Source organism: Aethalodelphis obliquidens, unplaced genomic scaffold, assembly GCF_003676395.1.
Source record: "Aethalodelphis obliquidens isolate GAN/ISIS:26980383/991018 unplaced genomic scaffold, ASM367639v1 scaffold61, whole genome shotgun sequence".
Taxonomy (NCBI): Eukaryota; Metazoa; Chordata; class Mammalia; order Artiodactyla; family Delphinidae; genus Aethalodelphis; species Aethalodelphis obliquidens.
The window spans coordinates 194,024-207,845 of NW_020838005.1; the positions used below are offsets into that span (position 1 = coordinate 194,024).

General features: G+C 46.3%; 1 protein-coding gene across 2 annotated transcripts in view; it reads right to left on the minus strand.

Annotated features, from left to right (window-relative positions):
* LOXL2 (lysyl oxidase like 2) overlaps positions 1 to 13,822 on the minus strand; it is a 102,262-nt gene that overhangs the window by 24,949 nt on the left and 63,491 nt on the right. For both annotated transcript variants that reach the window (XM_027087862.1, XM_027087863.1), the window contains one exon: positions 9,076 to 9,227. In XM_027087862.1, the coding sequence (XP_026943663.1) occupies positions 9,076 to 9,227 (152 nt within the window). The remainder of the gene's footprint in view (positions 1 to 9,075; positions 9,228 to 13,822) is intronic.

Genomic DNA, 13,822 nt, shown 5'->3' on the forward strand with positions numbered 1-13,822 from the left:
GCAGGACTTTGACAGGACTGGGGGAAACAGAGACTTCACTCTTGGAGGGCACACACAAAGTAGTGTGTGCATCGGGACCCAGGGGAAGGAGCGGTGACCCCATAGGAGACTGAACCAGACCTACCTGCTAGTGTTGGAGGGTCTCCTACAGAGGCGGTGTGGGGGGGTGGGTGGCTGTGTCTCACTCTGAGGACAAGAACACTGCCAGCAGAAGATTTGGGAAGTACTCCTTGGCGTGAGTCCTCCCAGAGTCCACCATTAGCCCCACCAAAGAGCTGTGTAGGCTCCAGTGTTGGGTCACCTCAGGCCAAACAACCAACAGGGAGGGAACCCAGCCCCACCCATTAGCAGACAAGTGGATTAAAGTTTTACTGAGCTCTGCCCACCACAGCAACAGCCAGCTCTACCTACCACCAGTCCCTCCCATCAGGAAACTTGCACAAGCCTCTTAGATAGCCTCATCCACCAGAGGGCAGACAGCAGAAGCAGGAAGAACTACAATCCTGCAGCCTGTGAAACAAAAACCACATTCACAGAAAGATAGACAAGATGAAAAGGCAGAGGGCTATGTACCAGATGAAGGAACAAGGTAAAACCCCAGAAAAACAACTAAATGAAGTGGAGACAGGAAACCTTACAGAAAAAGAATTCAGAATAATGGTAGTGAAGATGATCCAGGACCTTGGAAAAAGAATGGAGGCAAAGATCGAGAAGATGCAAGAAATGTTTAATAAAGAACTAGAAGAATTAAAAAACAAACAAACAGAGATGAACAATACAATAACAAATGAAAAATACACTAGAAGGAATCAACAGTAGAATAACTGAGGCAGAAGAACGGATAAGTGACCTGGAGACAGAATGGTGGAATTCACTGCCGCAGAACAGAATAAAAAAAAAAAAAAGAAATGAAGACAGCCTAAGAGACCTCTGGGACAACATTAAACACAACAACATTCACATTATAGGGGTCCCAGAAGGAGAAGAGAGAGAGAAAGGACCCAAGAAAATATTTGAAGAGATTATAGTCGAAAACTTCCCTACATTGGGAAAGGAAATAGCCACCCAAGTCCAGGAAGCACAGAGAGTCCCAGGCGGGATAAACCCAAGGAGAAACACGCTGAGACACATAGTAATCAAATTGACAGAAATTAAAGACAAAGAAAAATTATTGAAAGCAACAAGGGAAAAACAACAAATAACATACAAGGGAACTTCCTTAAGTTTAACAGCTGATTTCTCAGCAGAAACTCTACAAGCCATAAGGTAGTGGCATGATATATTTAAAGTGATGAAAGGGAAGAACCTACAACCAAGATTACTCTACCCCACAAGGATCTCATTTAGATTCGACGGAGAAATCAAAAGCTTTACAGACAAGCAAAAGCTAAGAGAATTAAGCACCACCAAACGAGCTCTTCAACAAATCAAAAGGAACTTCACTAAGTGGGAAACACAAGAGAAGAAAAGGACCTACAAAAACAAACCCACTGAGCCTGCGCGTCTGGAGCCTGTGCTCCGCAACGGGGGAGGCCGCAGTAGTGAGAGGCCTGCGCACCGCGATGAAGAGTGGCCCCCACTTGCCGCAACTGGAGAAAGCCCTCGCATGGAAATGAAGACCCAACACAGCCATAAATAAATAAAATTAAAAAAAAAAAGCAAATCCATAACAATTAAGAAAATGGTAATAGGAACAGACATATCGATAATTACCTTAAACATGAAAGGATTCAATGCTCCAACCAAAAGACACAGGCTCGCCACTCAATGGATACAAGAACAAGACCCATCTATGTGCTGTCTACTGAAGAGACCCACTTCAGACCTAGGGACACATAGAGTCTGAAAGTGAGGGGATGGAAGAAGATATTCTTTGCAAATGGAAATCAAAAGAAAGCTGGAGTAGCAATACTCATATCAGTTAAAATAGACTTTAAAATAAAGAATGTTACAAGAGACAAGGAAGGACACTACACAGATCAAGGGATCAAGCCAAGAAGAAGATATAACAATTATAAATATATATGCGCCCAACATAGGAGCACCTCAATACATAAGGCAACTGCTAACAGCTATAAAATAGGAAATCAACAGTAACACAATAATAGTGGGGACTTTAACACCTCACTTACACCAATGGACAGATCATCCAAACAGAAAATTAATAAGGAAACACAAGCTTTAAATGACACAATAAACCAGACAGATTTAATTGATATTTATAGGACATTCCATCCAAAACCAGCAGATTACATTTTCTTCAAAAGTGTGCACAGAACATTCTCCAGGATAGATCACATCTTGGGTCACAAATCAAGCCTCAGTAAATTTAAGAAAACTGAAATCATATCAAGCATCTTTTCTGACCACAACGCTTTGAGATTAGAAATCAATTACAGGGGGAAAAAAAGGTAAAATACACAAACACATGGAGGCTAAACAATACGTTACTAAATAACCAAGGGATCACTGAAGAAATCAAAGAGGAAATCAAAAAATACCTAGAGACAAATGACAATGAAAACACGACTATCCAAAACCTATGGGATGCAGCAAAAGCAGTTCTAAGAGGGAAGTTTATAGCAATAAAAGCCTACCTCAAGAAATAAGAAAAATCTCAAATAAACAATCTAACCTTACACCTAAAGGAACTAGAGAAAGAAGAACAAACAAAACCCAAAGTTAGTAGAAAGTAATCATGAAGATCAGAGCAGAAATAAATGAAATAGAAACAAAGAAAACAATAACAAAGATCAATAAAACTAAAAGCTGGTTCTTTGAGAAGGTAAACAAAATAAATAAACCATTAGCCAGACTCATCAAGAAAAGAGGGAGAAGACTCAAATCAATGAAAAAGGAGAAGTTACAATAGACACCGCAGAAATACAAAGCATCCTAAGAGACTGCTACCTATGCCAATAAAATGGACATCCTCGGAGAAATAGACAAACTCTTAGAAAGGTATAACCTTCCAAGACTGAACCAGGAAGAAACAGAAAATATGAACTGATCAATCACAAGTAATGAAATTGAACCTGTGATTAAAATTCTTCCAGCAAACAAAACTCCAGGATCAGATGGCTTCACAGGTGAATTCCATCAAACATTTAGAGAAGAGCTAACACCCATCCTTCTCAAATGCTTTCAAAAAATTGCAGAGGAAGGAAAACTCCCAAACGCATTATGTGAGGCCACCATCACCCTGATACCAAAACCAGACAAAGATACTATAAAAAAAGAAAATTACAGACCAATATCACTGATGAACAAAGATGCAAAACTCCTCACCAAAATACTAGCAAACAGAATTCAACAGCACATTAAAAGAATCATACACCATGATCAAGTGGGATTTATCCCAGGGATGCAAGGATTCTTCAATATATGCAAATCAATCAATGTGATACACCATATTAACAAATGGAAGAATAAAAACCATATGATCATCTCAGTAGATGCAGAAAAAGCTTTTGACAAAATTCAACACCAATTTATGATAAAAACTCTCCAGAAAGTAGGCATAGAGGGAACCCACCTCAACATAATAAAGGCCATATATGACAAACACAGCAAACACCATTCTCAATGGTGCAAAACTGGAAGCATTTCCTCGAAGATCAGGAATGAGACAAGGATGTCCATTCTAGCCACTATTATTCAACATAGTTTTGGAAGTCCCAGCCACAGCAATCAGAGAAGGAAAGAAATAAAAGGAATACAAATTGGAAAAGAAGAAGTAAAGCTGTCACTGTGTGCAGATGACATGATACTATATAGAGAGAATCCTAAAGATGCCACCAGACAACTACTAGAGCTAATCAATGAATTTGGTAAAGTTGCAGGATACAAAATTAATGCACAGAAATCTCTTGCATTCCTATACACTAATGATGAAAAATCTGAAAGAGAAATTAAGGAAACACTCCCATTTACAACTGCAACAAAAAGAATAAAATACCTAGGAATAAACCTACCTAGGGAGACAAAAAACTCATATGCAGAAAACTATAAGACACTGATGAAAGAAATTAAAGATGATATAAACAGATGGAGAGATATACCATGTTCCTGGATTGGAAGAATCAATATTGTGAAAATGACTCTACTACCCAAAGCAATCTACAGGTTCAATGCAATCCCTATCAAATTACCAATGACATTTTTTACAGAACTAGAACAAAAAATCTTAAAATTTGTATGGAGACACAAAAGACCCCGAATAGCCAAAGCAGTCTTGAGGGAAAAAAACGGAGCTGGAGGAATCAGACTCCCTGACTTCAGACTATACTACAAAACTACAGTAATCAAGACAATATGGTACTGGCACAGAAACAGAAATATAGATCAATGCAACAGGATAGAAAGTTCAGAGATAAACCCACACACCTATGGTCAACTAATCTATGACAAAGGAGGCAAGGATATACAATGGAGAAAAGACAGTCTCTTCAATAAGTGGTGCTGGGAAAACTGGGCAGCTACACGTAAAAGAATGAAATTAGAACACTCCCTAACACCATACACAGAAATAAACTCAAAATGGATTAGAGACCTAAATGTAAGACCAGACACTATAAAACTCTCAGAGGAAAACATAGGAAGAACATTCTTTGACGTAAATCACAGAAAGATCTTTTTTGATCCACCTCCTAGAGTAATGGAAGTAAAAATAAACAAATGGGACCTAATGAAACTTAAAAGTTTTGCAAAGGAAAGGAAACTGTAAACAAGGTGAAAAGACAACCCTCAGAATGGGAGAAAATATTTGCAAACGAATCAATGGACAAAGGATTAATCTCCAAAATATATAAACAGCTCATGCAGCTCAATATTAAAAAACAAGCAACCCAATCCAAAAATGGGCAGAAGACCTAGATAGACATTTCTCCAAAGAAGACATACAGATGGCCAAGAAGCACATGAAAAGCTGCTCAACATCACTAATTATTAGAGAAATGCAAATCAAAACTACAATGAGGTGTCACCTCACACCATTTATTATGGGCATCGTCAGAAAATCTAAAAACAACAAATGCTGGAGAGGGTGTGAAGAAAAGGGAACCCTCTTGCACTGCTGGTGCAAATGTAAATTGATACAGCCACTATGGAGAACAGTATGGAGGATCATTAGAAAACTAAAAATAGAATTACCATATGACCTAGCAATCCCACTACTGGGCATATACCCAGGGAAAACCATAATTCAAAAAGACACATGCACCCCAATGTTCACTGCAGCACTATTTACAATAGCCAGGTCATGGAAGCAACCTACATGCCCATCGACAGATGAATGGATAAAGATGTGGTACATATATACAATGGAATATTACACAGCCATAAAAAAGGAACGAAATTGGGGCATCTGTAGAGACGTGGATGGATCTAGAGACTGTCATACAGAGTGAATTAAGTCAGAAAGAGAAAAAGAAATATCGTGTACTAACGCATATATGTGGAACTTAGAAAAATGGTACAGATGAACCAGTTTGCAGGGCAGAAATAGAGGCACAGATGTAGAGAACAAACGTATGGACACCAAGGGGAGGAAGTGGTGGGGGTGGGGTGGGGAGATTGGGACTGACATATATACACTAATATGTATAAAATGGGTAGCTAATAAGAACCTGCTGTACAAAAAAAATAATTAAAAAAAAAAGCAGAATAAGTTTTAATTGGGTTTATCCTTATTTTTTATCTCCCTACAGACTGTGCCCTGTGTTACTGACTGCACTGGGGGCTGATAGCTACCTCCGCTACCCCCTTCATAGGCCACTGCCCCCCAAAACTGACTTCATTTTGTTGCCCCAAGGTCAGTGAAAGATGAAGATGGGGGAGCCTAAAGAACCCGCAGTTCACACTTTGTCCCACTACCAGAGAGCAGTGGGGCCCCAAGATTAAGTCTCAGTGTGAAGGCTCCTGTCTCAAGGGCTCTCTCTGGGAGGGTCCCTGTCCTTTGTCCAACACTGCCTGTGCAGCCAGAGTTTGTTGGCTGTGTGCTCTTGTCCTAGGTGTTAGAGCCAACAGAAGTCTGAGAGGCTCTTGCTAAGGAATGTGGCTGCACGGTGACTCCAGGGCAAGGAAAACTTGGAGTCACCAGTGGCGAGCTGGGGCCTCTCCTTGAAGCACTTCCCAAAGCTCCAAGCTGTGGCCGTGCGTCCAAGGCTAAGCAAGCCTGGAGCAGCCTCCATAACAGGGAGCAGGGTTCCATCACCCCGGGAGGAATCCAGGCACCTCAAGATGCATTGGAGGCCTTTTCTCATTTTCTAGAAAACTGTGGAGGGAACAAAAGAGGCCAGCCATGAAGTTCAAATTCAGCCCAGGACACAACTCTCTATTTCCAGGGCCCCTGTCCTGGGTGTCCCATTCTGGAAGCAGCCTGGCTCAATGCTCTGACTCTACCAGCATTGGTGGAACCCCAAGAGGCCTCGGGGTCAGCCAGGAGCCTCTGGCCTGCACCCTCTCCACCTCATTACCTTTCAAGGATGCCAGGAGAGGTCAATCCTCCTCCACTGTTTTTTTTAAAAACAACCCAATGTATTTCTTTTTTCCTATTCCTTTGATTCTCGGTGGCAGCAGTATGGGGTTTGAAAGAAGGGAGTGAAGTGCAGGCAGCTGAAGTTTTCTGAGCGTGAATAGGGAAAACAAAACACCCACTTCCAGCCAGTGGGGCATGGTGAGGCCGCCCTGTGTTTTGATAACGTTGTGGTTCACCAGTCCCACACCTATTTTTGGAGGTGGCAGGTAGGAAGTGAGGTAACGCAACCCAGACGTTAACATGAAAGCAAGCATGGGCATTCTCCAACTCACATTCCACATGTGGGCTTGGTCCTGCTACCCAGTCAGGGCCAGGCTCACAGTTCAGAAGGGAACTAGAGGTCAGCAAAGGTGCCAGGGCCCCTGCGTGGATTAGTTCGCCTGGTAGACCCACCTGCCAGTCCCAGAGCCTCCCTGCCTTGGCGTCTCACCCCAGCAATGAAAGAAACGCAGCTCTGCTGTGGCTGGATGGACAAAACCACCCGGTTCCAAGTCTCTGAGTTTTATTAGTCATTCAATAGAGAAGTCAATTTCCTAATGAACTGCGGGCTGGAAGGGAAGCTAGGAATCACCTCTCTCACCTCTTTATTTTCTGAGGAGAAACTGAACCCTTAAAGAGATTCATTAAGGAATCAGCTAGTGCGTGATTGTCATGAACTGACTTGTGTCACCCCCCAAATTCATATGCTGAAGCCCTAACCCCCACGTTAGTCCAAATGTGACTCACTTGGAGGTAGGGCCTTTCAAGAGGTAACTAAGGTTAAATGAGATCATATGGATGGGCCCTAATCCAATAGGACTGGTTTCCTTAGAAGAGAAAGAGTCACCAGGGTTGTGTGTGCACGGAGGAGAGGCCATGTGAGGACACAGTGAGAAGGCGGCCATCTGCAAGCCAAGGGGAGAGGCCTCAAGAGAAACCAACCCTGCCGACACCTTGATCTTGGACTTCCAGCCTCCAGACTACGAGAATATCAATTTTCATTGTTTAAGCCACCCGGTCTGTGGTATTTTGCTATGGCAGCCCCAGAAAACTAACACAGTGATAAAGCTTGGGAGTCTCGATTTTTCTGCTTAGCGGCGTTAGCAATGCCCTTGGGAGCCCCAAGGCAGGCCCTGCAGAAGCCTGGCCCACTGCCATGGGAGACGGCTCATACAGCCCACGGGGATTTCTTTCAGAGGTGACATCCTTCTTTTCCTTCCCGGGGGATAGAAATGGCAGATCCAGGCGTACAACTCTCCCACGCCCTGTGCTTGAGCACCAGGCTCATCTTTTAGAGCCTGGAGGGCCCATGAAAGGGTGAGGGCTGTTTGTGCTGCGAGTGTGGTGCCCCACTGGCATGACCGGCCACGTGGGCGAGCTCAGCTCCACCCACCATAAAACCCTTCTGGAAAACTTCACTTTCTTTGGCCTAGGTCTTTCCTTTGCGTTGCAAACCCCATTCCACCCAAGTCCGATCTGTCTGAAGAGGACGGTGCCCCAGCATACGGGGACTCTTGGCACATCAGCTTTTATGGCTCTGTTATGGCCTTCCTGGAACGCTGCTCAGCAATTACAGAGGGCGAGCCCTCCCTGCAGCTGTGGGGCTGTGGCCCACGCTCCCGCTTACCCCCAAGCAAATGCCTGGCTTGGCTGAAGGCTGTTGGGTTCACATTTTTGGCCCCATTGGGCGGTGAACTGTTGTGGCTGACCAATCCAGTAGTGCCTTTGACATGCTGGTGCCAAGGTCAAGAATCACCGTCAGAGCAGGCACCTGGCTGGGGAGCCACTCTGTACCCTGATGTGTCTGCATTTGCTCATTAAAAAAATAAGCCTTCAAGAAGTTCTTCCAATGAGCCAGCCCTGTACCAAATTCATGGTTTAGTGAAGAGCATTAAATAGGGTTTAACAGGCCTTTTTGTAGGATTGGATAGACGACCTCCTGGCAAAGAGGAGTTCATCCTATTGGCTACCCCTGTGGGAAAGGTCACCCACACGAGGGGACACGATGCAGGTTTTTAGAGACGCCATCTCAGGAAGGGAGGGATGTGTCTCGGACATAACGCTGTAAAGGTTCCCTTTTCTTTCCCTCTGGAAGCCAACATACAGTCTTCGGTCCCCAGATACTATCTGTGTTGTGCTTAGATCTGTGTGATTCGCGGACCTGCTGTAATGTGGTTCCTCTGGGTTCTTGGAAAGGGCTTTTGCCAAGAGCACCACAGGTGCTGTACACCTTGAATCCCTCGCAGGAAGGACTGAGTTACAATCACCCTGTATGTCCAGCCCCAGTGCAGGGCGTGGCGCACAGTGGATCCCCAGCGTCTGCCAGTAAGGCCAGTAGAGCTCATCCATGTGTCTCTTCATTTCGCTCCTCCTCTCACTGTTGGTGACGGTCACCAACAGTGAGAGCAGCAGAGCCTGACAACTTTCTGAGCTCATCATCAGAGCACCCTTCTACCACCTGTTGGAAAGCTTTAGCCTGAGGCCATCTGGCCTACATTTTCTGGGGCTTCAGTGACCACAATATAACAGAGTTCGCTCTGGGAGTCCAGGCTCCTTACCCTTTTCTGGAAGCCCATGGAGGGGATGTTACATCTCACACCAGCATCTTCTTCATGGTTGCAGCCCTGAGACTCAGCATTGAACTTGCAGTCTATGATGGACTTCTCATTCCCGGTGCACTCGATTTCATTGAGGTGGATGGGTCCTATCCCTGGGGATGGAAAATGCACATAGGCTATGAAAGCTTCTAGGATGGGAAAGAAAGTTCCAGACAATAAGAACATGCCTCTCCCATCCTCAAAATCCTCCCAACCACCTCCTATAATCAGCTCGATGACCCAGGCCTCTTCTACCTGGAGAGAATTTTTTCTTGTCTTGGGAATCATTTCTTCCATGAGAAGAAACAAAAGTTGCTACTAACTTGTGTGACCCTGACCAACTCACTCAGCCTCTCTGAATATCGTTTTCTCACTGAAATACAGGGGTTGGACTAGAGGACAACATTCCATGCACTGATGAATCCGAAAGGGGTGACTGTCACTGTGTAGTCAGGCTCCCCGCAGGAAAGAGATGGCATTCTCAAATTGGATGATCTGAGTTAGAGAAAGAGATTTTAAAAATAAAGTTATGGACAGAGCGTGGGGAAATCACAGTGGACAGTCCAGTACTTGTGGGCTAATAATCCTGGGGTACAGAGGCCACCCCCAGGCCTGCAGGAGTAAAAGGAGGTGCCGATATCTGTCCCAGGAGAGCAAAAAAGCCATGTGGGGAGGCCACCTTTGAAGAGCCGTTACCCTCCGTGGAGGGACACGGTGGCCCACAAGGAGAGTAAAGACCTGACCCCTCCACTCTCCCCACCTCCAGTCTCCCCCAGGGCTCTCAGCTGGCCACACCCAAGCCTGCCTCCCAGGACCCTGGACCATGTGGGCAAGGCAGAGAGTGGAGCCGTAAGGGCAGACGGAAGACATTCAGCAAGGACCTCTAGTGTGCACGCGGGAAGCTTCCCTTACAGGCACCGGGGTCACAGGGGGAGCCTCCCACTGCTGGGGAGAGGAAATTCTGTCTGTCCGGCATTCAGCTCAGCTCGGCTCACAGATCCACCTCTCCTCTGTCTAGCCCATCAAGATGGATCCAAGTCCAGTTCTTTCCGGGAGCTCCTGACTGCCTGGAAGCCCACCTTGGACCCTGTCTTGCCCTGCGTTCTCCTCTCTCTTCTGGTCCTTGCCACCCTCCTCTGGTTCGGGTCGGTCCCTCAGCACCCAAACGTGCTAAAATCTCCCATCTTTACAACGACCCTCCCCGATCCTACACCTCCCTCTGGCCTGTCACGTTCCTTCCCTTCAGCGAGAACTTCTTGAAAGACTCATCTGCTTTTGTCCTTTCTCATTCCAGCAGGAGGGCCTTCTCCAGCCTGTTTTTCCGCCAGCACCTCCCCATCTCAGGAAGTGGTACCTCCATGCACCTGGCCGTTCTCAGCAGAACCCAGAGGCACCGTCTCCTCCTCCTTTATCACAGACAAGCAATCCTTCACCATGTTCTGTTCGCTCCCCGCAAATCTCAGTGCTTTCCATTTCTGCCACCACGACACTAGTCCAACCCTGTCATCTCCCAGTAGGATGAATGAAATAGCCTCTAGTCTCCCTCCGGCTTTCTTAGTCCAAAATATTTGCCACGCACAGCCCAAGAGATTTTTTTTATGCACATTGAATCATGTCACCCCCTGTCTTAAACCCCTGTGATGGCTTCTCACTGCACTTCAGGGTAAAATCCACAGTCCCCAAATGGTCCGACCAGAGACAGGCCTCCACTTAGCGTTCCAGCTTTGCCTGCTCCTCCCTAGCTCGGCCACACCAGCCTCCCTTTGGCTGTTCCATTGAGCCAAGCATTTCCCTCCGCCTGGACCTTCTTCCTCCTCAGCAGCGAACTCCTGCTCATCCTTCAGGGCTCAGCTTTGATGCCACTTTGACGGCACAACCTTTCTGAGCCGCATCTAAGCTGGGTCCCCTCGGGTAGCCTCCACTGAGCACTCTGCTTCACACTGCACTCAAGCACCTCCCTGTTCAATGTCTGTCTGCTTCCCCACTGGGTTGGAGGCCCCACGAGGGCAGGCACTATGTCTGTGTGCCTTGTGAATTCCCAACAAGAGCCTGGCAAACAGGAAGTGTTGCAAGCAGCATCTGAATGCATGTCCTTGGCTTCACTGAGTCCCTGCTGACGTCAGCCTCTGTGCCAGGTGCTGGGGACTCACAGAGGAATTAAGGCAGGCCCTGCCGTGACAAGCTCACGGTTAGTGCCTGGGGGAGGCAGACACTTACACAAAGACTTGTAATATCATGTGGTAAATGATAAAGATGGAGGTGACTTCCTGTGCTTTGGAGTCCAAAGGAGGGACCCCCGGCTCTTGGTTTCTGGAGACACCTGGTATCTAGGCTCACTGAGCCCCAAAATTAAATTCCAGGAGCAACCCACTGTGACAGGTAAGAGCCAAGTTTCCATTTCCTTGGAAATTCATAAATGACGAAGCTTCCGATTCCTTGGAATTTTATAAAATTTATAAAAACACATCGGTCACTGTGGCTGGAAATACCCAAGGACTCAGAGCGGAAAGGCTATGCAAAATACAGATCCCCAACAGAGACGCTGAAGTAAGCAGAGCCTCAGCTCATGAATTAAGACGGGCTCAGAAACACAGAGCAACCTTGGATTTGAGTATCCAGTTAGAGCAGTGGCTTGTTTCATGATTGTGAGGAGAGTGATGATGGTGATAATGGCAATGATGACAGTGATGACGGTACTGGCAGTAATGATGACGGTGTTGGTGGTGGTGGTGATGGTGATGATGATGATGATTGTGATGGTGGTGATGGTGATGATGATGATGGTGGTGATGATGATGACTCCATGTCCAACCTGCTAGAACGATGTTATGGACTTGGGACCCACAACTCTGCAGGTTGCCATCAGATTTTGAAGATCACAGTAGAATAGAGTAGGACAACGCACAGCCTTTTGCATGTTATAAAGGTAAGCATTGTTTCCAGAGACTTGTGTTTCAGCTTTACTTGCATGTGCTGGCAGTATTTCTGATGGGCGGTTTCAAGCAAAAGGGTTTGAAAGGCACTGCTCTGGAGCTGCCCCATCCAGCGCAGCAGCTGCCACCTCGCTGAGCCCTTGGAATGTGGTCAGTCCAGACCAAGATGGGCCGTAAGTGCAAAACGCATCCTGCATTTCAGAGAGTCAGTACCCTACCTGTGAACTATCTCATCAAGAGCATTTATATTGATTACATGTTGAAATCATGTTTTGGAAATATTATATATAATATTAAGGAAAATAGATTATTAAAATGAATTTCATCTGTTTCTTTTTTTTTTTTTTTGCAGTACGCGGGCCCCTCACCGCTGTGGCCTCTCCCATGGCGGAGCACAGGCTCCAGACCGCAGGCCCAGCGGCCATGGCTCACGGGCCCAGCCGCTCCGCGGCATGTGGGATCTTCGCGGACCGGGGCACGAACCCGTGTCCCCTGCACCGGCAGGCGGACTCCCAACCACTGCGCCACCAGGGAAGCCCCATCTGTTTCTTTTTATTTGTTCTTTACATGGCTACTAGAAAATGTTAACATTACATATGTGGCTCACATTATATGTCTGTTGGACAGCGTGGGTCTGGAGTGTTGGAATTTCTTTACCAAGTGTTTGTTCAGCTCACCCTACTTAGGCAACTGGAACTAATTCATTCATTCATTCCTTTTTTTTTTTGGCCACACCGCGAGGCTTGTGGGATCCTTTAGTTCCCCGACCAGGGATCCAACCCGTGCCCCCCTGCAGTGGAAACGCGGAGTCCTAACCACTGGACTGCTAGGGAATTCCCTCATTCATTCATTCCTGATAAAATGAATGTCTCCAGAAGACTATGAGCCAGGCATGGTGGAAGCCAGTTGTGTGAACAGACGGCTGGAGTTCAGATGTGTACAGGGGATCTCAGAACACAAAGCACAGTGCCTGACTCTGACCTAACATCCATGCTGGTGATAAGAACAGGTCTCAGAATCCCAGGAGGCTGGACAGACAGAACCTCAGACACCGTGAATCCAGGGAAGGATCTGAGACCCAGAAGTTTGCTCAAGCTCACCGAGCATGTAGGTGGCAGGGCCAGGACCAGGACTCAGACTGCCCACCCCTCAGCACTTGCCCTTTCACTACCCTCGCTGTGGGTGTGGTAACTTGGTCCACCAGCTAGAGGCAGGGCTGAGGATGGACCCTGACTGTTCTGTGGCTTGACATCAAATGTGGACTTTTCCCTTTCTGCCTACCAGAGTTGACCTGCCCAATGTGGCAGGAGATGATACATCATCCAATGGTTCTTTCAAGGACAGCATTGAAAATGCCAAATGTCTCTTTCTCCCAGAGTCCCGTGGGCCCTGGGAAAATTCTGGCTGCTCTGGGCAGTGAAATAATTAGGTCAAATAGCACACACCCATGATAAATGGAATGTTTACGTCATCTGGGGTTTGTTTCCTCCTCAGAATGAGTGGTCTTTGTCCTGTAGGCCTGGGGAGACCACAAACCAACACATTACCTAATTAGTACAATGGACTGTGGGAATATTCGAGATTCAAGGGAACCGCAAAGAGCTCACCACGACAGGGGAGGAGAAAGATTGTCGCTGGGTCACTGACGGCTGGCACGAAGCAACGTTCTAGTCCACCCTAGACCCTCAAACTTCAGTAGACCCCAGGAAGCTTGCAGGGATTGGAGGTAGAGATGCTCTGAATGTGAGCAGGCTGAGACAGGTGGGTAGAAGGGA